Consider the following 25,052-nt stretch of genomic DNA (forward strand, 5'->3'; position numbering starts at 1 on the left):
CAAAAGATACTGAAAAAGTCACCAACTTGGTCCTATGATTATTTAAAAGTTCAAAAGTGTTCCACTAGTTAGAACCATATGTTTACAACAAAGGGATTTGTACACCCATACATGCTTTCTCTGCTATTGTGAGAAGTTAACTCATGAGAAAAGAAGCTGGGAGATACAAAGCATTTGAATTAGCTGAATGCTATTCAGGAAACTTTCTAAATGCTGTATTTTCTAAATATGTCTTCATTATTCTAGGCTGAATTTAGAATGACTAAAATAGGGCTGGGTCATATTATGAAACAAATGGATGAGAAATGCATGCCTTTTTAAAAATGCGAGCTGCTAAGACTAATAATATTTAGTCTGCTATAAAAACAGATAAGTAAAGTTAAGGTTGTCAATGTTACTTCACAATAAATTCAGTTCCACTTCCACTGTGGTAAATATCACAGAAGTACATGAAGAATAGCAGTGAAACTGAGGGTTCTAGAAAGACCAGTTATTAGCAAAACAGTAAGCAGGCGGTGGACTAGATACCAAGTGATGAGGAAATAGACTTACGGACCAAAGAAGAAGGGAAGAAGAGGTGGAATAGCCACAGAAAGGCAAAAGGTAGTCTCAGAAAAGTTCTTTGGTCCCTACCTTCCTGTATTCTTCTCTCTCTTTTTCATTTCTTTTCTCTTTGTTTATTCCTTTTTTTTTTTCCTGGAATTACAACCAGTTTTAGAGCAGAATGGCAAATTATTTGGTCCAAATCCTTAATTTTCTGTATGCAAACGTGGAAGCTCATTGAGATAGTGATTAACATAGAGTTGCCACCAGTCGGAGTCAAAGTCAGCCTCTGAGCGGTGGCTCCTGATTCTAAGTCCAGTACCCTTTCAACAGCACAACACTGCATTGTTTTACAAAGTCAAGTCCTACAACAGACCTGAGAGGTAAAATGACTTCCTCTTGGAACTCACAGAAGCATTGGGTAGCCTAGATGGCAGTAGAAAATCTTGAAATTCTTAGGCCTTTGACTCCAACTTCTTTTGCTCTTTTAGGTTTCTTGGAGAATGACCCTCTTTCTCCTGCTTGCCTCCTGAGTCAGATTCAAGTAGACCAGGGAATAACTTTCAGGGTTCTGTGTGACTCCTCTATGGCTCTGGGTAAAAGAAAGATCAAGATATTAACTTTGAACATTTATAATTTCTATTCTAATAGATTTTAAGAAGATAAATAACAGAAGGATCAATAAACACAGAAGTCTCCTGTGCATATTTCATCAGCCAAGAGAAGAAAGTAGACATTCCTGACCCAACATGATGTGAGGCAACTGTGACTCTCTTTAAAAGGACATGAGTAATTCTAGGAAATAATAGTTTGCTATTCCTAAGTAAGACTGTACTTGCTCAGTAATACACTTAAGACTACAAGTAAAAGAACACGTTCAAGAATTCCAAATGATCGACATATATTTTATTTATAAGACCTTGAGCTTTGTTTCCTGTGGATACTCATTTACTGGAGATCGGGTTGGGAATGGTCACAAAGTAGACAGATAGAGTTCCTTTCAAGGTTATTAGCTTTCTAGCACTTAAACTTGGAGCATGTGGGCCTCTCTACAAGGCATGTAAACAGTGAAGTAAAAGACCTCGGATATCATCTTGGTTCCACATCTCACTCTCCGTGTAATCTTAAGTAATTCTTTACCAGAAACTGCAAAGTTCTGCATGTTTTAACTGTGCCAACATTTCCAATATCAGTGATCTGTTCAGCTGTGAAAGACAGAACAGCTCAGGCAAGAATGCCCAGGCTTACGGGTCTGTTAGCCACCTACTTTGTGATTAGATTTTGTTATGACATTTTGATATGATGGGTGGCATTTGCACCCATTCAAGGGTGAAATTTTGTAGACAAGTAGCCTTGGAATGCACGATTCCTCCCAGCAATTCTAACCTAGTCGGTTCAATAAAGATTGCTTCACACTTTTCTCATATAAAGCACCCTTTCTTCTGCTTGGAACTAGGAGGACACTGGGATAGAGGTGAGGGTTACCACTCATCAAGCCTTCATCTGGGAAGTGTAAGTACAATTATTTACCAAAGCAAAGATTCTCATTTTTTTGGAAACATATATCTTTTGTATTATCCTTCCAACTAATCACCAATTTCCGCATCACAAATTATTTACTGAGCACCTCTGTTATTTGACATAGTACTAAGCTTAAAATAGGAGAAAGTCCATCCACCGCACTACAAATAACTCAATTTCATTTCTTTTTATGGCTGAGTAATATTCCATTGTATATATGTGCCACATCTTCTTTATCCATTCATCTGTCGATGGACACTTAGGTTGCTTCCATGTCCTGGCTATTGTAAAAAGAGCTGCAATGAACATTGTGGCACATGACTCTTTTTGAATTATGGTTTTTTCAGAGTATATACTCAGTAGTGGGATTGCTGGGTCATATGGTAGTTCTATTTTTAGTTTTCTAAGGAACCTCCATACTGTTCTCCATAGTGGCTGTATCAATTTACATTCCCACCAACAGTGCAAGAGGGTTCCCTTTTCTCCACACCCTCTCCAGCATTTATTGTTTGTAGATTTTTTGATGATGGTCATTCTGACTGGTGTGAGGTGATACCTCATTGTAGTTTTGATTTGCATTTCTCTAATGATTAGTGATGTTGAGCATACTTTCATGTGTTTTTTGGCAATCTGTATGTGAAGTAAATCAGAAAAACAAATACCATATGCTAACACATATATATGGAATCTAAAAAAAAAAAAAAAGGTTCTGAAGAACCTAGGGGCAGGACAGGAATAAAGACGCAGACATAGAGAATGGACTTGAGGACACGGGGAGGGGAAAGGGTAAGCTGGGACAAAGTGAGAGAGTGGCATGGACATATACACACTACCAAACGTAAAATAGATAGCTAGTGGGAAGCAGCCGCATAGCACAGGGAGATCAGCTTGGTGCTTGTGAACACCTAGAGGGGTGGGATAGCGAGGGTGGGAGGGAGACGCAAGAGGGAGGACATATGGGGATATATGTATATGTATGGCTGATTCACTTTGTTATGCAGTGGAAGCTAACACACCATTGTAAAGCAATTATACTCCAATAAAGATGTTAAAAAAAATAATAGGAGAAAGTGACATGATTCCACCCAAGATATAGTGTTTTACCAACATTGCCATTATTAGCATTGCAAAGAACCTATTTATAAGGTTAGATTATTGTGAAGCGAACTGAAAAAAGTCAAGGCAATTATATAGATAATGTGGGTTTAAAAAAACCCACTTTTACCTGAAATAGTTAGATACTTGAAGAAAAGTGAGGTTTGGAATATGCATTTCATATGATTTTCTAAATCTTCTATTGGTTTCCAATTCAGCCTTGACCCAATCAAACACAAGAAGACTGCTACTCAAAATAAAGATCTCTAAAAATTAGGTGATTATCTATGATGATCTGCCCCAAAGTGAAGTTGTTGTTTCTGAGAAGCTTGTGATCATTGGTGGGTTGGCTAATGAGAAAAAGAAGATTATCCTCAACCTCAAATTTTACTTCACTGTAGTATGTGTGGAAGGGGCAACAACTGGCTTTAATAGAAAGAACTATCATGAAATGGTAGAAAATTTCCCTAGGAAATTTTAATTTCTTCCCATTTTCTATTTAGTAATAAAGTACTGATTCATAAAAGAAAAAAAAAAAAAAGAACGTTCTTTGAAAACCTATTAACCTATTATTGTATTGCTGTAGTCTCATGGGAAATAATTGTGATGATTCCATTAGGAATGGTGCAAAGAGAAGTCAACTCTAGCTCATCACTAGTACAGCTTTACAGTTGAAAAAAACAACATCACACTCTCTGGCATTATACAGAATCACAGGAAAACTGCAGGGAGCCTGACTTCTCTATGAAAATAACATCTGCCATTAGAGATTACCTCTCTGTCCACAAACTATAAATTTGCTTATGTTTTTGTGAGCAACAAATTAGTGATTTTAATCTAAAATAAACTTTTTTTGGTCATTTATCTAACAAAGAGTTGAACTTTACTTAACAGACTTTTCTTACTTACCAGATTTGTCTTACTATTGGGCAGCTCCAAGGAGATGACTCTTTGTCTACTCATATTCAATAAGCTCAAGAACTAATTCATCTCTACTCTTTCTCTCCCCACAAACTCTGAACACACACACACACACACTCTCACACTCAGTTCCCCCTCTCCACTTCTATTTCTGTTCATATCACCATTTTTTCAGGTTACCAGGTCCAGAATCTTGGTGTCATTTTTGACTGATCATGTTTCCCCACCCATCCAAAAGTTTTCTGTTTCAGAAGATAATAGAAAGTAAAAGAGAGAGAGAAAGCAAAAAACCACAAAGTAAGGGTAGAGAAAGATATTCTGTAATAACCTAAACGGGAAAAGAATTTGAAAAAAAAATAGATATATGTATATGTATAACTGAATCACTTTGCTTCACACCTGAAACTAACACAACATTGTAAATCAACTATACTCCAATATAAAATAAAAATTAAAAAAAAAAGAAAGATGGAAAGCAAATGTGGTAGAACTATTCACTTTCATCACAAATTGACAATCAAAATTTGTTACTTGAAGAAATAAAAAATGTCTCTATCTTTGATGATTTTCTTCCCTTTCTCCCAGCTTTTTGTATTACTTAAGTTTTGGTTTTAACAAACCAGTATTCCCTCAGCCTTGAGGGTTTGTCTCCAGCATAATTAACATTTGATTTTACTAGCTTTTTTTTTTTTTTTAACATCTTTATTGGAGTATAATTGCTTTACAATGGTGTGTTAGTTTCTGCTTTATAACAAAGTGAATCAGTTATACATACACACATGTTCCCATATCTCTTCCCTCTTGCATCTCCCTCCCTCCCACCCTCCCTATCCCACCCCTCTAGGTGGTCACAAAGCACAGAGCTGATCTCCCTGTGCTATGTGGTTGCTTCCCACTAGCTATCTATTTTACGTTTGGTAGTGTATATATGTCCATGCCACTCTCTCACTTTGTCACATCTTACCCTTCCCCCTCCCCATATCCTCAAGTCCATTCTCTAGTAGGTCTGTGTCTTTATTCCTGTCTTGCCACTAGGTTCTTTATGACCCTTTTTTTTCCCCTTAGATTCCATATATATGTGTTAGCATACCGTATTTGTTTTTCTCTTTCTGACTTACTTCACTCTGTATGACAGACTCTAACTCCATCCACCTCACTACAAATAACCTTATTTCGTTTCTTTTTATGGCTGAGTAATATTCCATTGTATATATGTGCCACATCTTCTTTATCCATTCATCCGATGATGGACATTTAGGTTGCTTCCATGTCCTGGCTATTGTAAATAGAGCTGCAATGAACATTTTGGTACATTACTCTTTTTGAATTATGGTTTTCTCAGGGTATATGCCCAGTAGTGGGATTGCTGGGTCATATGGTAGTTCTATTTTTAGTTTTTTAAGGAACCTCCAGACATTTCTCCAAAGAAGATATACAGATTGCCAACAAACACATGAAAGAGTGCTCAACATCATTAATCATAAGAGAAATGCAAATCAAAACTACAATGAGATATCATCTCACACCGGTCAGAATGGCCATCATCAAAAAATCTAGAAACAATAAATGCTGGAGAGGGTGTGGAGAAAAGGGAACCCTCTTGCACTGTTGGTGGGAATGTAAATTGATACAGCCACTAGCTATTTAAGTATATGGAACCAAATAATCTTAAGCTGACTCGCTTCACTTCAGCGACTGAATAAGGCATTGAACAATCATATTTCCCAGAAAATACAAGACTTAATGAACAAAGGACAATTATTTTGCAAATGCCCCTTTCTAGTGAAATTTACCTTGGGCTTGAATAGGTTGTATTATAAGATTCTTGTCCAAGGGGACTTTTTAAAATGAATTTAAACACTTCATACTTTTCTGCTTGTACTTTACAGAAGAATACAGTAATATCAGCAAGCACAGACAGAAATAAATGCAACTAACAACAGCACCTTTCAAGTCAGGAAACTATAACTGGAAGAACATTCTGGCAGAGGTCAGGAGACCAGGATTCTAATCCTAGGCCTGCTGTTAACTAACTGTGTGACCTTAGGGAAGGAAGTCAACTTCAGTTCCTAACTGGAAAAGTGAAATGTTTGGAAAAAGTGGAATCAAACGGCCTTCTGCCTTTGACATTTTTCAGAGTGCTAAGGAGTTCTATGGGTTTAGGTTTATGTGCAGTAAGATTATCTGATTTGCAATCTCCTGTCCCGTACAGAACAAATCCCTTTATCTACTTTTGCAAAAGGGTCATTGACACTGGTGATTTGTTGCTTTTCTTATAAAGTCACAAGAATTAATCAGGTGTTTATATAAGGCTTATGCAAAATTAAATGTTCAAAAAACTTAGAAGGTGAAAGATATTAGTCTATGAGACATAAAATAAAAAGGAAAAAATGTAGCATTTGAGTGAGATTTTTAATAGAAATGTAAAATAACACTCAAAGCCAACATTTTTTTCTTCCCTCTCTGTCAGTCATGTGAGCTGGAGAAAACCCCCATACCACCCCGTCATCTTGGGAAATCCCCATTACATACAACATAAACTGCAGCTTTGCATTAGCATTCATAAATTATGCACTGTCTTCAGAAGCCAAAGAAATTTAATTCTTCCCCCCTGGCTGACTCCTCTTGTTTGATAGCATCTCTTGTTTTATATTGTCTCACAGTGTTTAAGACTCGGCATCTATGAGGTACTGAATTTGCAATTTAAAAAAAATGGAATTGAACAAATCCCTTTGAAAATCTATCCTTCCATTCATTCACTCATTCATTCTTTTAATGAACATTTATTGAGCACCTGGTATACATAAGGCACTGTGATAGTTGTTGTAGGGGATGGAGAGAAATTAACAGTGTATAAGGGCAGAATGACATGATGCAGTTATTATAAGTAAGGATCACCTGTATGTTGCCTAGAGTGTCTGAGCCATAGTGAGGGTATAACACAGAAAGCACTACTCAATTAGTGATCATATCAGACAAGTTCACAGTCTCTTAAGTCGGGTAGCTGACCTGTGGAATGCTGTAAAAAGAGACGAGATTGTCCTGGGTAGGATGAACACAGCCTGGGTGCCAAGACTTCCCTGCTTTTGCTATTAGATGATTCCATAGTGATTGAATAAACATTTTCCACATTTCCTGTCATCAATCCTTACTCTCAATTTATAAAATAATTGGCCTTTAAACCATCTTGGCAAACGAAATGCAGAAACCAATGCCCAATTGCAAGAAAATGACACTGAAGTGTTTTAAAATACCATCAACATTTATGTACTCTGGAAACACCAAACCAAACACATGGTTGTCACCCCTTTACTTATATCTTCATTTGACCCCCAAATTGTCATTAAACAATCATTTTTTTCCTTCTTTGTACCTCCCATGGGGACTCACCTCGGTCTTGGTTCCGACGATGTTTCCAGTATAGTAGGATTGAAATTAAGACCAGAAGAATTACCAAGGAAACAATACTTAACAGTAGTGGAACTGAAAACCAAAAGCCTGTGGATATTGAAGGGAGAAAAGGAAAAACAAGTCATAAGTGGAAGCTGTAGAGGCAAAAAGTGATAAAGAGACAGTTGTGATGAGTTTTTACTAGAGCTGAGGTTTTGATGAAAATTATTCTTAAATATATATATACTGAGGTCTATATTCATGACCTCACATTATTTTAATAACATTTAAATAATAATAATCGCTAACATGTCTCATGTAGTTACTAGGTAGTAGGAGCTTTGAATGTGTTACCTCATTTAATTCTCAAAATAGCCCAAGAGTTAGGTCTTATTATAATCATCTAACAGATTAAAAAAACAAACAACTGAGGCTCAGAGAAGTTAAGTTAGCCCCAAATCAGTGTAGTAAGTGGTAGAACAAAGCTTGGTCAGAGGTCTGTTTGCCTTCAAAGAACATATTCTTTGCCATACTGTCCATTAAAGTAATACGTTTATTGAGGAATTTTTTTAAAATACAGAGAAATATAAAGGAAAAGAATAATGAATCTCGTGATTCCAACCCCCAGGAATAACTCATCTCAGTGTTTTTATTGTGTTGCTTCTAATCTATGCCTTTGTTGTTAAATCTCTTTCCAATAGTCAACAAATGCAACTTAGCCTGAATATCATCTCTTCAGTGTCACTGTGTAATACGAAGGCAGAAGAAGCACTCCCTGATTTGGGAGTCTCCAGCATCTTCTCCATACCTTTATAATGGAATTTGTCACATCATACTTTAACTGAGCACCTTCAGATTTGTCTAATTTCACTAGTTCTAGTGCTCGACATAATGCTTTAAGCATGAAAGATTTTTAGTAAATGTTCGCAGACTGAACAAACATTATACAAATGATGTATAAACATTATAAATGATATAAGTCAATGTTGGTACTCTTGGAAAGACATGTTCCTTTTCAGATTTTTGTTTTTCAGGGAAATTTACCCTTCACCGTGGCTGAATCTGAGGATCTCTTCACAAATGTCCAAATCTAATACTGCAAACCTCTTGAGCAAATTTACCTAAATATTTACTTTTTGATTAGTCTGCTTTTTCAAGGACCCCAGAAATGACTACAGGATATGTTCACTAGAGGCCACCATACCAATGAGGTCTAAACTTTTCCAGCTTTTATTGTTTACAATGCGTCCAGAAAAAAGCAGCAATATCTTTTTATAGGAGGCTTCTTACTGAGTGCCTCATCCAGAGTTAGTGCTTCAAAACTACATAGAGAAAGAAAACTGTGGCTGTTATCACTGAAGTGTCCTGTCTCTAAAACCACCGCTTTCTTTATTCTCTCTCCCATAATCTTTACCTCTTGTATTGATGAGGCCCAGAGACAGCAGTTTAGATAGAAACACAGCAGAGCAAAAGAGGTCCTGAACAGGAGGCAGTTTATTTTAAAAGGAGGTGAGGAAAACATCTCAGATTGGCCCCCTTCCTAAAAGCCCCTTTCCCACAGTGTAGATTATGCAAAGTTTTCATCCTGGGTGTGGCTTCTTCCAGGAAAACATCCTAATCCCTCCAGACTGAGCTGGTGTTCCTTCTCCCCACTCTCAATCCTCCCACAGCTGTCTTTTTTTTTTTTTAAGTAGAGAAAGGTTTATTGCAGGGCCAAAGGAGAACAGGTGAATCATGCTCAAAAATCCCAACTCCTACTATAGCTTTCTTATTGAAGCATTTAACATGAAGTTTTACAATTGCCCAGCTCCTTTTGCATTTCCTCCTAGACTAGAAGCTCCCTGTGTGCAGGGACTGAGTCCTCACTGTTGCGTTTCTGGCATAACAAATGCTCAGTTAGTAGCACGGAAGAATAAATCAATGGATGGATCTCAGCAAAAGCGTTCAGTATGTGGGCAACATACCACATTTGCCAAGGTAAAATCGGCTTTATTGGCTTCCTCAGCTCTGTTTTTCTTTCCCTACTTATCCCATTCTCTCCCTTATCAGCTCCTTTGCTAAAGGCCAAGAGGCTCTGCAGAGCATTCACCACCTTGCAGGTGTGTGTCCACAAATGTGACCACGGTAAATGTTGCCCTCTCTCTCTTACCTTTGTTCACAGTTTCCCTGTAGTTGGTCACAGTCCCCAGGTGCAGTACCTGGCAGATCACATCCTTCCCCACCTGACTCTTGGGGTCTTTGATCTGGAGGATGCTGGTGACAGATGTTGTCCCATTGGGGTGTGCGATAATCTCAGTACTGTTCTCAATCTCTGAGCCAGAGACCTTCCAGGAGATCATAGGGGCTGGGCGAGCATTGGCAGAGCAAGTGATATTTAGGTGGTCTTCAGATAATTTATAGTGAAGGAATACTGTGGGCTGTACTGGGACAAAAAAAAATGATCTGCCATCAGTTAAGCATGGTGTGAGCCCCACACTCTCCTCAGAGAGATGAGAGAAAGATCTTTACAGAAAGAGAGTGGAGGCTAGAAAGATAAGGTAGCACATCCAGCCCAAACTGGGGCCTTCTGGCTTCTTCCTGTGTCTAATTCTCTGAATTGCAGGATGGGGACTGGCCTAGTACAACCCTGTGACAAGTACAATCCTCCCTGTAGTTTGCCTCTAGGAGAATTAGCTGGATGGACAGAAGGTACCTTCTCCCCCAAACAGTGCAGAGCCTAATTATCCTTTTCTCTTCCATGGGCAATGCATTACCTCTGCCTTCTTCTGGGTACCCCTCTCAAATAGTTTGACAATGACCACCAATCAGCACCTCCATACAAGTAGTCTGCACTTCTCAGAAGCACGAGGGCAGTTTCAGAACAGAGAGCCCGTAGCGGGGCTGCTGCTTAGAGAAAGCCCTTTTCTGTTTGGAACTGGGCCAGGGAGCAAGATGCATGAAGCAGACTTGGCAAGTTCCTGTTTGAAATACGTATATAAAATGTCAATTAGAAATTCATAGTCAGTAGTCAGAAAATCACAGAATGACAGTTGTAAGGACCGTGGAGATCACCTTATGGAGTTAACAGAAAATAACTAGCTTATGAAAAAAGGACATTATTTTTAGGTCAGCTGTACCCTGTTCCCTTTCAAAAGTCCCTTGATTAATGAGTTCATTTTCCTTGGAATATACCGTTTATCTCTGCTGAGCAAATGCAAACTTGCCTTTCTGTGGTTGGCTTTGGAGCCCACAAGATAATTAAAGGGCAATGCTAAATGAAAGCTTGTCCGTGCTCAGAAGTTCAAGAGGTGGGTGGGTGGCAGTAGGCTGGAGAAAATGAGCCTATAGGACTGTGCCTCTGTCCAGAGTGCCCAGATTACTAACATCAATAAGACCTGGAGGAAGAGACATAAGGTAAAGGAAGACGAGTATGGTTGACGTGGCCAGACTGGCAGCAGGGTTCTCTGATGTATCAAAGAATGACTTAGATGAAAGCTATAAGGTGTGGCTGGAAAGGATCAGTGTGGAAAAGAACTACAGAATTACTCGCTAGAAGATGCAGAGGAGTCTGCTTTTCGGCCAAAAAGTAACACAAAGATTATGAGTAAAGAAGGGGGAGTAGGAGAAAGAAAGATGAACAAAAAAGAAAAAGAAAAGGAAACAGAACAGAAATGAGAAAAATGTGACACAAGAAGGAAAAGGAAGAAAAATGGTGGAAAGAAGGAAGGAAGGAAGGAAGGAAGGAAGGAAAGGAGAGGGAGGGAGGGAAGAAAAAAGAGCAAGGGAGGAAAAAAGGAAAGGAAAGAGGAAGGAAGGATTGGAGGAGGGGAGAGAGAGAGAAAGATAGGGAGACAGAGGGAGACAGAGGAATGAAAGAAATAGAAATCAAGAAGAAAGCCTGATGCAAGATCCTGCCGAGAGGACTCATTACAGGCAAAATAAGTGAAAGAAACTTGTGTTCGGTGTTGTCTTACCTCCCTTGCATTCTTATTTACTGAGCCTCTTCTTATCCCTTGTCCAGTATTCTTGGTGTGCGTGAACTCTCATTTTAACATTCCTAATAACCCTGTCTAAGTTTGTCGTTTCCCTTCTAAAACTACCACCAAGTGTGCCATCCTCCAAAGTTACCCCTTATTCCTAATTCTCAATTCTTGATCTCAGCTAAGCATCAGTTAAGAAGAAAGGAATCTTGTCAAACTAAGCCTCTTGGATTTTAAAAGAATGCTTATTATTCAGTTAAATTCCTAGTAGGCATCAGGAATGAAGAGCCTCTGCTGCATGTCTCCTTATCAATCCTGATACAGCTACACTGAAACAAAATGAGAGGGACCCCCATAACCGGCTCCAGCTTAGCCCAATCTGGCTTTGTCCTTAGATCCAAAAATACTAAAGCTGTTAGAGACCCTAGAGATGATCTACTTCACACTTCTGGTGCAGATAAATAAACTCTGGTACAGAGTGGACAGGACTCTTCTAGGGTCACATGACTGCTAATTGCAAAGCCAGGTCTGAACCACATCAGTGCTTATGGAGAACTTATCCTCACTATGGTCCTTAATTTACTCTTGTTGACAACAGTATTTGTCAGGACAAAGATAACTCCAGGTAGAGATTCAACATAGTCCTATGAACTCTCCAAATAACAGTAACCCCAGTTACAGTAGACATGAAAGGCCAAGTGTCCTCTCATGAGCCTTTCTGGGGTTAGGATCCTGAAAAACTAGGCACTACCACTGCATTCCAAACATTCTGCAAGATAACATTTCAAGCCAGAGACAATGTATTCTCAGAGACTCTCACCAAAGAGAGTGAGGCAGGCTATTCCTGAGATCTTCCCAGAACCAAAGGTATTGAAGAGGCACTTGTAACACCCTTCATCTTCCAAGGTGGTATTCCAGAAGGTAATGGTTGAGTTCGTGAGTCCCAGCTGGGTGATGTTTATCTTGTCCTTATAGGCAGGCTGGACCACAACCCCATGGTTCTGGCTAAAGGTGATCATGTTTTCTGGGCTTACAGCCTTGATTTTTTGCCATGTCACAATCAGAACTTCCTGGGGATTTTGCAGAGAGCATCTTAAAGAAGCAGGTGTGTTCAGCAACTCTCTTACATCTTGGGTCTCCACTTTCATCATGGAATCATAAAAAAACATTTATATTTTAAATTTTAATACATACACAAGTGTACATTTTTTGATTAAAAACAATGCATGTTCAAAGTCAAATTTAGAAAAGATACAGAAAAATGCAAAAAAAAGAAAACAACATTTACCTACCTTCCTGATGTTGCTAGAGAACTATAAGTTCAAATATTTGTTCAGTCTTTAAGAGTAGCAGAGTAGAAAAATAAGAAAGCAAACTCCCAGTGACCAGAAATTACATGAAGAATCCCTGTAGGCTGGAAATTAGGTGAAGTGAGGTTGAAGATGGAAAGTGCCAAATAGGATAGAAGCATCACCAAGTGAGTTTATGCCTGGAGCAGTAACAGCTAGGAATAAGAAAGGGCCAATGGACAATAGGCAGAGTGACTAGTTTAAGTGAAGAAGGTATAGCAGCTCTATACATTCCACACACATACCTGCAAAGGAAGGAGCAGCAGTAGCGATGTCTGCCTTCAGGAAGCAGTGGTGAATATAGGAACACAAGATAGAGAGATATACAGGACAGTGTTCCAGGAGGCTGATAGTACCAGAGAGGTTTGACCACCAAATGACAGTCTACACATTCCCCCATTTTTAGTGTATGCAGTGCAGAATATAAGGTATGGCAATGATTTCTTCCCCCTCCAATGCTGGCTAGTCGTATTGCTATGATAGATGACTCAATGGGAGATCTCAATAAAACAAATAGCCAAACATTTGAGAAAGTTAACACAATGATAGAGGAATAATAAACTCTACAAACCCAAGAACTCACCAAATGAATAAAGATATCATAAATAAACATTTTGATGTGAATAAATGTGATATCTTAAGTGTGAAAAGGAACCAGCACTGTAAATAGTAGAAACTAGAGATGCAGAAAATGAGAAATGTAAACTCTTAACAGACTTAGCAGAATGAATATCACTGAAGAGTAAATTAGTAAGTAGGAAGACCAGGTCATAGAATTTTCCCAGAATGTAGCACAAAGGGATAAAGATATAGAAAGGATTAAAGAAAAATTCAAAGACTAGAATGTTTCAGCATGAGTCCAGTAAGAATTTTAAAAGGAGAGAAAGGGGAGAATAGAAGACAAAAACACTGTAAGGAACAAAAATGTATTTTTCAAAATGATAAAAGGAGGAATCTAAAATAAGACACACTAATCATGAAACTTCATGCACCTAACAACATAACTCTGAAATATATAAAAAGCTAATAGAACTACAAAGAAAAATCCATAAATCCATAATCATAATGGGAGAGTTTTTCATTGTTCTCTTGGAATTTTCACTTCCATATATTAAAAAAATAAGTAAAGCAATAAAACCAAATATAAGGATATAGAGCATTTGAAAAACAAATTTTTATATATAAATTATTATATATGTATGTGTAGTATGTGCATATGAGCATGTATTTGTAAACTTTACCCAAAAGAAAACATACAATCTTTTCAAACAACATGTGGAACATACCCCAAAATTGAACTTGAAATAGTATACAAAAAAATGACCTTGAACTCTGTCCATAATGCAATAAAATTAGAAATTTACATGCTTCTTTTAACTCCTTAATTACACCAGAAATCATAACAAGAATTATAAATCACTATGAATGACAATAAGAATATCATGTATTAAAATCTGTAGAAATTTACAAAGCAGTTCTCAGAGGGAAATATTTAATCCTAACTTCTTAATTTACTGGGAAACAAGAAAGATTGAAGAAAATGAATACACACAGATATCCAAAATTCCCACCCCACCCAAGAAATGATAAAAGGAGTGAATTAATAAAGTTAAAGGCACAAATTAATAAAATGGTACACAAAATTTTGACTTAAAACACCAAAATCTGTTTTTTTTTTAAGACTAATAACACAGATAAACTGTCTAGAGTAATTAGAAAAAAAGAAGGCAGCATAAACAAACAAACAATATCCACTCAACAACATCAAGAATGAAAAGATGGGCATAGCAACAAATGCAAATTGGAACCCGCAAGTGTTGCATAATTCCAATTTTAGTGAGGTGTACTCTTGGTAGACGCGAAAAGTTCTGGGGGGAATACCGGTTGTTAGGGCTGGGGTTTCCAAAAGGTTTGTTGAGATTTTTCAGAGCAGAGATCTGAAGAAATTGCTGCTTTTAGAATAGAGAGTAGAAAAGGGATCAAAACTAGAGTTTTAACTTCTTGGGTAACTTTTCTCTTTGACTAATAATTTAGTGGAAAGCTTACAATTCTTCGCTGCATATATGAAACTCCATTTAGGGTTGGTAAATCCTGTGTTGTACATGGTATGAAGTTTCCCTTTCCTACCCCTGTGATGGCTGATGTGAAGGCTGATGTAGTACAACATCACGCGGAAGGTGATAAAAGGCCAGCAGCAAAGTGAGGTGTGGTCTCCTATGGAACCGAGGAGAAGGGACTGGCACAAGTAGGAAATTCAGCAGATGAGTGGAGAGCATAGGTGTATGTTTTATATAATAGACTATGTGAACCTATGTAACCTCCATATTTCATTATTTTTAGTATTTTTCTGTAAGAGGGACACACCCAAATTTAAGGCTTATTACCAGACTACCTTCCCAAAAGGCCATATTCATTCACACTTCCTTAGGCATTCCTATATCTTTACAAACATAGGGAATTTTATTTTAAACATTATTCAATTTGATAGGTGAAAAATGATATCTTAATTTAGGAAGAATTTTTTCATGTCTGGTTTTATCTATGAAAAGTTTCTTAATATTAAAGTCTTTGAAAACATTGGAAAAAATGTGGAAAGCAGAAAGAACCACTCCCAGTCATCCAAACAAATTACACGTTTAAATAATTCATGGAGACAGATGAACTAACACAGCACAAACAAGAGTGGCCAAATGTCGCCACTCCAAAAACTGTGTTTCCTGGATTCCACGCAGGGGAATTGAGTATCTTTACCTTGTGCCCTGCTTAACATCATGGCAGCCAAGAACCAAATCAGTTGGAAGGTAGACAGATGACAGAAGAGCCTCCTCAACACCTGAAGACAGAAAGCAAAGTACAGAAATGGGCGTTTGGATGTGGACAAAGCTAAGGAAGCTTCAATCTAATCGCTGTTTCAGGAAATGTTGCAGCTAAAGTTTTAACCACCGGAAACCTTTGGTTTTGTGGAAGCAGAACCAGAGACTATAAATGGAAGAAATAACAGAGGGTGCTCAGGATATGGGAAGGGAAAAGCAGCAGTGTGGTTCCTTCATTATGGCCATCAATAAGCAATTTGAGGCCTTGCTTCCAAAGCCACCACTGTCAAGACTGCTGGGAAAACAAACTGCCATAAGTATACCCAGAAAACATAGAGACTGCAAATGCTGAAGAACATTCACTCCCCCAAATAATCCACATCTGTTAATATTAAAAATGTAACTCAGGTTGTAACCACTTGGCAGAATATGTGACTGCTGAGGTAGATTTTCCTGCAAATTCTGCACAGTTTATGTAAATTTTACCTTTTAAAAACCAGTAATGGCTTTATTTTTTTTGTCATTGCTTTATTTTCATGTGTCTGGCAGAAATCCTTGGCCTTTTTACAAATCATGGTGGTATTTAAGGGAATATTATTCTGGGTATAATTTTGTTATAAAATGAGAGAGTAGAATGGAGACAGAATAACTTTACTCTGCAGCAGCCCCATGGCTGGCTTTGGTCTACGTTAGTGTGTTCACTGTAAGGGGGTACAAGCAAGGAATGTAAATTCTCCCTATATTTTTTCCTATATTCTATATTTTTCTATAATTGAGGTGTGTAAGAAATATAGGTTTCTCTGTATTTTTCTTTAACTGAACTTAATTTTTATTTCATGCTGCCATTCCAACTAGAGGTAGAGACTTAATTTCAGTCAATATCACATACTCTCTGTCAGTTTAGCCCACCAACACTTCACAATTGTCCCAAACTCTGGCACTGCATCCACAGTCCTGGGAATGGCAAACCGTGGGACAGGACCATTAACCCTTGGTTACAACCATCTATCCATGCTGGCACTGTGTTCCCCTCAAGTCATCCTGGTCATCGGTTTGTGCAATTAAATCTTGTGCTTACAGGATGTTGTCTCATGTTTCCCGATTCTCCAGATTCTGTGCTCCTGGATTCTTCTGTGCTGAACAAAGGAGAATTCTACAAGGCTCTCTGACTAGACTCCCATGTGTCTGTCCATCTCTGTTTTACAGTTCCCTTGCCATGATGGGCAGGCTTTCCTCTTCCCACAGTTCCCCGCAAGAAAGCAAGGCACAGGTGTTTTCTGTTCTTTGATTTCAACACCTACCTGTAAGTTCTATTCACCACCCTCCTGGACTCCCTACTCCCGGGGGCCAGGCACAGAGCATCCTTTTCAGGACACAAACTGACACTATTCAGTCCCTCTTTGCTCTCCCAGCCTAGGGTTAAAGAAGCTGCTTCCTCCATCACTTTGTATTCTTCCCATCAACTTTTTCTGGGATGAAGGCCTGTCCTTGGTCTTTCAGCATTCAGGCTTTTAAAACTCAAATGCTTAGGCTCTTGCTATTTCAATACTTTGGATTCTGAGTGTCCATCAACAGATGAATGGATAACGAAGATGTGGCACATATATACAATGGAATATTACTCAGCCATAAAAAGAAACGAAATTGAGTTATTTGTAGTGAGGTGGATGGACCTAGAGTCTGTCATACAGAGTGAAGTAAGTCAGAAAGAGAAAAACAAACACCGTATGCTAACACATATATATGGAATCTAAAAAAAAAATGGTCGTGAAGAACCTAGGGGCAAGACGGGAATAAAGACACAGACATAGAGAATGGACTTGAGGATACGGGGAGGGGGAAGGGTAAGCTGGGACAAAGTGAGAGAGTGGCATGGACATACATACACTACCAAACGTAAAATAGATAGCTAGTGGGAAGCAGACGCATAGCACAGGGAGATTAGCTTGGTGCTTTGTGACCACCTAGAGGGGTGGGATAGGGAGGGTGGGAGGGAGGGAGACGCAAGAGGGAAGAGATATGGGGACGTATGTATATGTATAACTGATTCACTTTGTTATAAAGCAGAAACTAACACACCATTGTAAAGAAATTACACTTCAATAAAGATGTTAAAAAAAAAAAAAACTTTGGCTTCTGAAACTAAGAAGTTTTCTTTGGCATTCTAATTCCACACCATCATGCCACATGGAAATCCAGACTCTAGCAGAGGCTGTGATGAGGAATGCAAATAGTTTGGCTTTCAGAGTAAAAATCTGTCTTTTAGGATAAGAGAGAAAGCAGACACACACCAAAACACAAGATGCACGAACTGGGGGCCAGCAGTGTTTAAGAAACAGAAGCACAGTGATTGAGGCAAAGGGAATTAGAAAGAAAGCTTTGCTATTAATTATATACACATTTCCTCTGGCTGACTTGAGTTCAGGCTAGCACCAATACTAGATGTGTAAGCTAGGACAAATCATTTTACCTCTCTGAAATGCAGAAAAAAATAATAGTACCAACCTACTCTCTGTTAAAAAGACTAAATGAGATAGTATATGTAAAGCTCCTAGAACAGTGACTGATACAAATAAGCACTAAATCAATGTTGCTGTTATCTCTTTGGGTTACTGTGAGAATTAATTAAGCATTTAAAGTATTTAATACAGTGCCTAAGGTATGGTAAAAGCCAGTACGTGTTAGGTAGCTGAAAAAATTCATTAATCAGATCACACAATAACGGAAATAGAGAAGTCCATTTATAACCTTTGTCAAGAGGGCCAGGGTTCACAGGCCTGGGTCTTACCTGACAGCTGCCCATCTACATTGCCCCTATACATACCTCTTCCCTGAAAATTTCTAGGTCCAAATCCTGACCCTGCCACATACAGTCACATGGACTTGGAAAACTTAACCTCTCTGCCTGTTTCTTTATTTGTAAAATTGGGTAATAACTCCTCCTTTGAAGGATAGTGGTGAAGATTAAGAGCACCTGGCACTCAGTAAACACTAGCTCTAAGGCCACCATTCTCCTTTGTTAAGGAAAAGAGTGAAATAACTGGCTGTGTGATCCTGCCAGTAAACTATATACAACAAAAAAAAATTACTTCAGGCATTACTTGTATTTAGATTTTATTTTTTATTATTTTTATCAATTACCAATGTAAATGAAAATCCTCTCCTTCCTTCATTTTGTCATATACACAGGTCCTGAATAAACAAAATGTCTGTCTCTCGCGGATACCCTGGGTTTTAACCCTGATTTATCCAATCCTTTATGGCTTCCCAAGGCAAAGGCCCAGAGGATGCAGAAAGAGGCTGGCGCATCACAGAGGGAGCCCGCTCTCCTGGAGAGCCTGAGCCTGAAATTCTGCAACCCCACCCCAGGTTTCAGGGCCAAAACGGAGCCAATACAGCACCCTCTATCCCCGCCGCCAGCGCCCGCCTCCCAGCCCGGTTCCTGTCTGAGGATGTCAAGGATCTTCGGAGAAGCGTCTCCGGAGCCTGCGCCTGGCAGCATCCTTTTTCCAGCGCACTGGGACAGAGCACCGGAACGCCAGGAATGGCCTGTAAACCACCCTTTGGAAGGCAAAATCGGCTTCTCAGCAAGGTTAAGGGCTGAGAGGAAAGCGCTAGCAGAAATCCCACCTCCGAACCAGACTGGGGAAAGCCGCAGCCTGGCGCTCTCAGCCCGCCACCGCCCCAGGGCCACCGGAGCGATGTCGCCCACCCTGCGCCCTCTTTCCCACGCCTGGCCCGGCTCACCAGCCACTCCATCCTCGCTCCTGGCCGCGCGGGGTGTTTGGCTTCAGCTGGGAAGCCCGGAGGGATCTCACACCGGACCAGACAGAGCTCCTCCAGTTCTGTAGAGCAAGGATGCGCCCCGCCAGCGCCTGCGGAGAGCTGCCTCACTCCTCCTCCGACACAAATACCCCTCCTCCCCACCCCCGCCCCGCCCCCCAAGCAGAGGCGTGAAGGCCAGTTTTTCCAGTTTACTTGTAGGGGATAAAATAAAATAAATAGTACTCCTCTTTTCCTATCTTCAAAACGATTCGCAGTTTTCAGAGGTGGCAACTGGGGAAACAGAAAATGTTTGAAAAGATATACACCGTTTCCATTTTCATTGTGCAGACAGAGAAAGGAAACAGGGAGAGGTGGGAAGACATGAATTGTTTCACTGCGTTGGCGCTTGGAGGAATGGCAATCTACACTGTGGAGCTGGCAAGTACGAAATGATTTTTGAGAAATGTTACGCAGTTTCCACAATTACCACCTCGGAAAATCCAAATATTTTGAAGCTGAATTTAACCAATAGACACTTTACAAAACAAATGTATATTTTTATCCAGAACCCAATTATATATTGAAGCCATCAATGCTGTAATGATCTCTCCATTCATGATGTGACTGGGTTTTTTTCTCTATGTGAGGAGTTTTCTTTCATTTGTATTGATGATGAGGATTCTTCTCATTTTAACAAGTTGCGGAGTTCTTGGCTCTTAAACAAACAAAGAAAGACAAACAGATCACTGAAGTGTTCAATTCCTAAAGCCTTTTCTGTTTTCCTAACACCACCCCTATGACAAGGTGCTGGGACAGAGCTTTTACCTAAGGATCCATAGGACTGTAAATTCCAGGGCGGTAACTAAAATAATGACTGATTTTCAGAAAAACACAAACATATTGAAAGGACTAAAATATTCATGGAGTGCCAAACAGGATACATAAAAGAAAGACAATTTATAGACATAGTGGAATTAAGATCAAATTAAGGAAATTGAAAGAAAATTCTTAAAGCTTCAAAAATGACAAGTAGAAACACCAAGAAAGAGAATCAAAGTGACTTTATTTTTTTAAACAGCTGTGTTTTATTTAATTAATTAATTATTATTTTTTTTATTTTTAGCTGCATTGTGTCTTCATTGCTGCGCGCAGGCTTTCTCTAGTTGCCGTGAGCGGGGGCTACTCTTCGTTGTGGTATGCGGGCTTCTCATTGCAGTGGCTTCTCTTGCGGAGCACGGGCTCTAGGCGTGCGGGCTTCAGTAGTTGCAGCATGCAGGCTCAGTAGTTGCAGCACACGGGCTCTAGGGCGGGCGGGCTTCAGTAGTTGTCGTGCATGGGCTCAGTAGTTGTGGCTCACGGGCTCTAGAGCACAGGCTCAGTAGTTGTGACTCACGGGCTTAGTTGCTCCGCAGCATGTGGGATCTTCCCAGACCAGGGATCGAACCCGTGTCCCCTGCATTGGCAGGCGGATTCTCAACAACTGTGCAACCAGGGAAGTCCCCAAAGAGACTTTAAATGTCACAAGGTAGTGCTGGATGCAAGAAGGCAATGAGTTAACTTTCAAAATATTGAGGAAAAATAACTTTGAATTCTACTTTATCTTTTATAAATATTGTTACAAAGGTATATTTAAAAATTACTTTGAATTTTTTGATTAAATGTGTTATTCATAGAGGAAAGTGCATACATCATAACTACCCAATATGAATCGTCATAGAGTAAGCATACTTGCATAGCCAGAAGCAGATAAAAAACTGACTATTCCCAGCTCACCAGAAACTGGTCCTACTCTCTTTGCCTACCCTTCCTGTCACTGCCACCTTCCCACCACTCTTACTTTCAACATCATAGACTAGACTTGCCTGTTCGTAAACTTCGTATAAATGGCATCATAGAGTACGTCCTCATTTGTATCTGGGTTCTTTCACTCAACAGATTTGAAAAATTCATCCATGTTATTGCATGTAGTTGTGGTTCATTCATTCTCACTGCTGTATACTATCCCATTCTTTAAATGCCACACTTATTTATCTATTCTGCTGTTACCAGACATTTGTTTGTTTCCATTTTGGGGTTATTTTTAATAGTGGTGTTATAAACATTCTTATACATGGCTTTTCCTAAACACATGTACACCATGCTGTTAGATTATTTTTTGTTTTTGCCAGTTTTATCTTTTTCTATCACTTTACTTTAAAATTTTCTCTATTGTTCCCCCCCCCAAGTATATAGATGATATTTTGCAGATGATATTTTGACATTTTAATAAATCTACTGAGAGACTCTGTCCTAAATTTTATTAGCAAAATATTATAAAATGACAGGATAAAAAAAAGATTTGGGGGCTTCCCTGGTGGCACAGTGGTTGAGAATCTGCCTGCTAATGCAGGGGACACGGGTTCGAGCCCTGGTCTGGGAAGATCCCATATGCCGTGGAGCAGCTGGGCCCGTGAGCCACAATTACTGAGCCTGCGCATCTGGAGCCTGTGCTCCGCAACAAGAGAGGCCGCGACAGTGAGAGGCCCGCGCATCGCGATGAAGAGCGGCCCCCGCTTGCCACAACTGGAGAAAGCCCTCGCACAGAAACGAAGACCCAACACAGCCATAAATAAATAAATTAAAAAAAAAAAAAAAAAAAAAGATTTTGTTAAGCGTATAAATCTCAGAAAATTTATTACATCAAGACTCTCCTTGAAAATATTTTCAAAAGAAGTATTCTAGAAAAAAGAAACATTAATCCAGGGGGATGCTACGTAGAAAGATATGCAGAAAGGGTAAAGAAACTCATCAAAACTTATAACTGCCTAGAAAAAGCAAGCTCCCCAAAATTGTATGTTTATAATTCAATAATTCAAATGTGCATGGAAGGGGGTAAGAGGTTAGATAATAAGATTATGACAGGTAGGTGAGAATTATGCCAAGATGTGTATGTTTAAGAAATAAACATAAAAATATAAGTTCTTAGTAAGTTAAGGCAGAACACCAGAAGAATAGCATAAAATATGATTCAGACTAGCAAAAGAATATTTAACCTAGTGAAAGACAGCATAGGAGAAAAGAGAAAAATGTTACCAGTATGAAATGTGAAAGTCAAAAATAAAACGGAAAAAATGTTCTATTATATTAGCATTTATGACATATACAAATAAGCTAAAAACACAAAAGATAGAGACTTGGGATGCAGAAGAGTGAACAAAAGAGGGGGGAAAAAATCCCTGCCATCATGGAGCATAAACATTGTTCAAAAATTCTTCGGAAAAGAAGAAATGTGCTTATATAATTTAACACTTTGCAAGAAAGGAAAAATATGTTTAAAATTCTTGGACAAATTTAAAGGAGCACTCAGAGCTAATTTATCACCTGAAATATATATATCAGCTACCAGTGTTGAGCAAAAGAAGCAGACAGTGAACTCAACAAAATAAGAAGGACAGATACAATAAAACTACAGGCAAAAATCAGTAAAAAGGAACAAAATTGAATAAACATAAAAGGATTTTTTTCCTAGAGATTGATTGAACAAAACTATGGCAAAATTTACTAAGAAAAATAGAAAATAAAAAGAAACAATATAGAATGAAAGTTAGAAATAATACTGGTATAACAAATAGAAAAAATAACAAGACAGTATTATAAACAATCATATCAATTAAAAAATTCTGAAAGTGACAGATGGATCATAAGAATTTTTACCATTTTAATTGACATTTTAACAACATAAAATCTTCCAATTCATGAACATGGAATGTCATTCCATTTGTTGTGTCTCCTCTAATTTCTTTCATTAATATTTTATAGTTTTCACTTTACAATTCTTTTTTTAACATTTTTAAAAAATTGAACTAATTAGGACCTACTGTATAGCACAGGGAACTCTACTCAATACTCTGTAATGATCTATATGGGAAAATAATCTAAAAAAGAGTGGATATATGTATATGTATAACTGATTCACTTTGTTGTACAGCAGACACTAACACAACATTGTAAATCATCTATACGCCAATAAATTTTTTTTAAAAAATTGAAGTATAGTTAATTTACAACGTTGTGTTAGTTTCAGGTGTACAGCAAAGCGGTTCATTTATACATACATATATATATATTCTTTTCCAGATTCTTTTTCATTATAGGTTATTACATGTTACTGAGTATGGTTCCCTGTGTTGTATAGTAGATGGTGTATGAGCATTTTACTTACTTTTGTTTTGTTTATTTATATATTTAATTATTTCTTCCTGTTTTCTTGAGATGTAATAGAATACAGCATGTATAAGTTTATGGTGTACAGAATAATGATTTGACTTACACACATCATGAAATAATTACTACAGTAAATTTAGTGAAGAGCCATCATCTCATATAGATACGATAAAATAAAAAGGAAAACATTTTTCTCCTCATGATGAGAACTCTTAGGATTTACTCTCCTAACAACTTCCATATATAACATAGAGCAGTGTTAATTATATTTATCATGGTGTGCATGACATCCCTAGTACTTATTTATCTTATAACTGGAAATTTGTACCTCTTGACCAGCTTCATCCAATTCCCCCTCCCCCCATTCACTGCCTGTGGTAACCACAAATCTGATCTCTTTTACTATGAACTTGTTTGTTTGTTTGCTTGTTTTTGAAGTAAAGTAGACCTACAATGCTGTGTTTGTTCCCAGTGCACAACACAGTGATTCGATATTTCTATACATTACAAAATGGTCACCACAATAAGTCTAGTTACCTCCTAGACCATAAAAAGATATTACATAGTTATTGACTATATTCTCTACACTATACCTTTCATACCTGTGGCTCATTTATTATGCAACTGGAAATTTGTACCTCCTAATTTCCCTCATCTATTTCTCTCATCCACCCACTCTATCCCCTCTGGCAACCATCTGTTCTCTGTATCTATGACTTTTTCTATTTTGTTATGTTTGTTCCTTTGTTTTGTTTTTTAGATTCCACATATAAGTGAAATCATATGGTATTTATATTTCTCTGTCTGACATTTCATTTAGCATAATACCATCTAAGTTCATCTATGTTGTCACAAATGGCAAGATTTCATTCTGTTTTATGGTTGAGTAGTATTCCATGGTATATATATACAAAATCTGCTTTACCCATTCATCTATCAGTGGGACCTTAGGTTGCTTCCATATCTTGGCTATTGTAAATAATGCTGCAATGAACACAGGGGTGCATATATCTTTTCAAATTAGTGTTTTCATTTTCTTTGGATAAATACCCAGGAGTAGAATTTATGGATCATATGGTAGTTCTATTTTCCATTTTTTGAGGAACCTACATACTATTTTCCATAGTGGCTGCACCAATTTACATTTCCACAAGGGTTCTCTTTTCCCTACATCCTTGCCAACACTTGTTATTTGTTGTCTTTTGGATAACAGTCATTCTAACAAGTGTGAGGTGATATTTTATTGTGGTCTTGAGTTGCATTTCCCTGATGATTAGTGACGTTGATCCTGATGTCATGTGCCTGTTGGCCATCTGTATGTCTTCTTTGGAAAAAATGTCTATTCTGGTCCTATGCCCATTTTTTAATTGGTTTATTTGTTTTTTGATGGTGACTTATATGAGTTCTTTGCATATTTTGGATATTAACCCCTTATCAGATATATTGTTTGAAAATATCTTCTCCTAAACAGTAGATGGCCTTTCCATTTTGTT

General features: G+C 38.2%; 1 protein-coding gene across 2 annotated transcripts in view; it reads right to left on the bottom strand.

Annotated features, from left to right (window-relative positions):
• Positions 1-373: 373 nt before the first annotated feature.
• LOC137765746 (OX-2 membrane glycoprotein-like) overlaps positions 374-25,052 on the bottom strand; it is a 35,242-nt gene continuing 10,563 nt past the window's right edge. Inside the window, exons 1-6 of one of the 2 annotated variants that reach the window (XM_068545533.1) lie at positions 19,339-19,484; positions 15,530-15,611; positions 12,250-12,570; positions 9,620-9,892; positions 7,471-7,578; positions 374-1,135 (exon numbers count right to left, since the gene is read on the bottom strand). In XM_068545533.1, the coding sequence (XP_068401634.1) occupies positions 1,128-1,135; positions 7,471-7,578; positions 9,620-9,892; positions 12,250-12,570; positions 15,530-15,611; positions 19,339-19,350 (804 nt within the window). In that variant the 5' untranslated portion in view covers positions 19,351-19,484 and the 3' untranslated portion in view covers positions 374-1,127. Of the gene's footprint in view, positions 1,136-7,470; positions 7,579-9,619; positions 9,893-12,249; positions 12,571-15,529; positions 15,612-19,338; positions 19,485-25,052 lie in introns of those variants that run through there. The other variant, XM_068545534.1, reaches the window with a different exon arrangement.

Source organism: Eschrichtius robustus, chromosome 6 (genome assembly GCF_028021215.1).
Source record: "Eschrichtius robustus isolate mEscRob2 chromosome 6, mEscRob2.pri, whole genome shotgun sequence".
In the NCBI taxonomy this organism is placed as follows: domain Eukaryota; kingdom Metazoa; phylum Chordata; class Mammalia; order Artiodactyla; family Eschrichtiidae; genus Eschrichtius; species Eschrichtius robustus.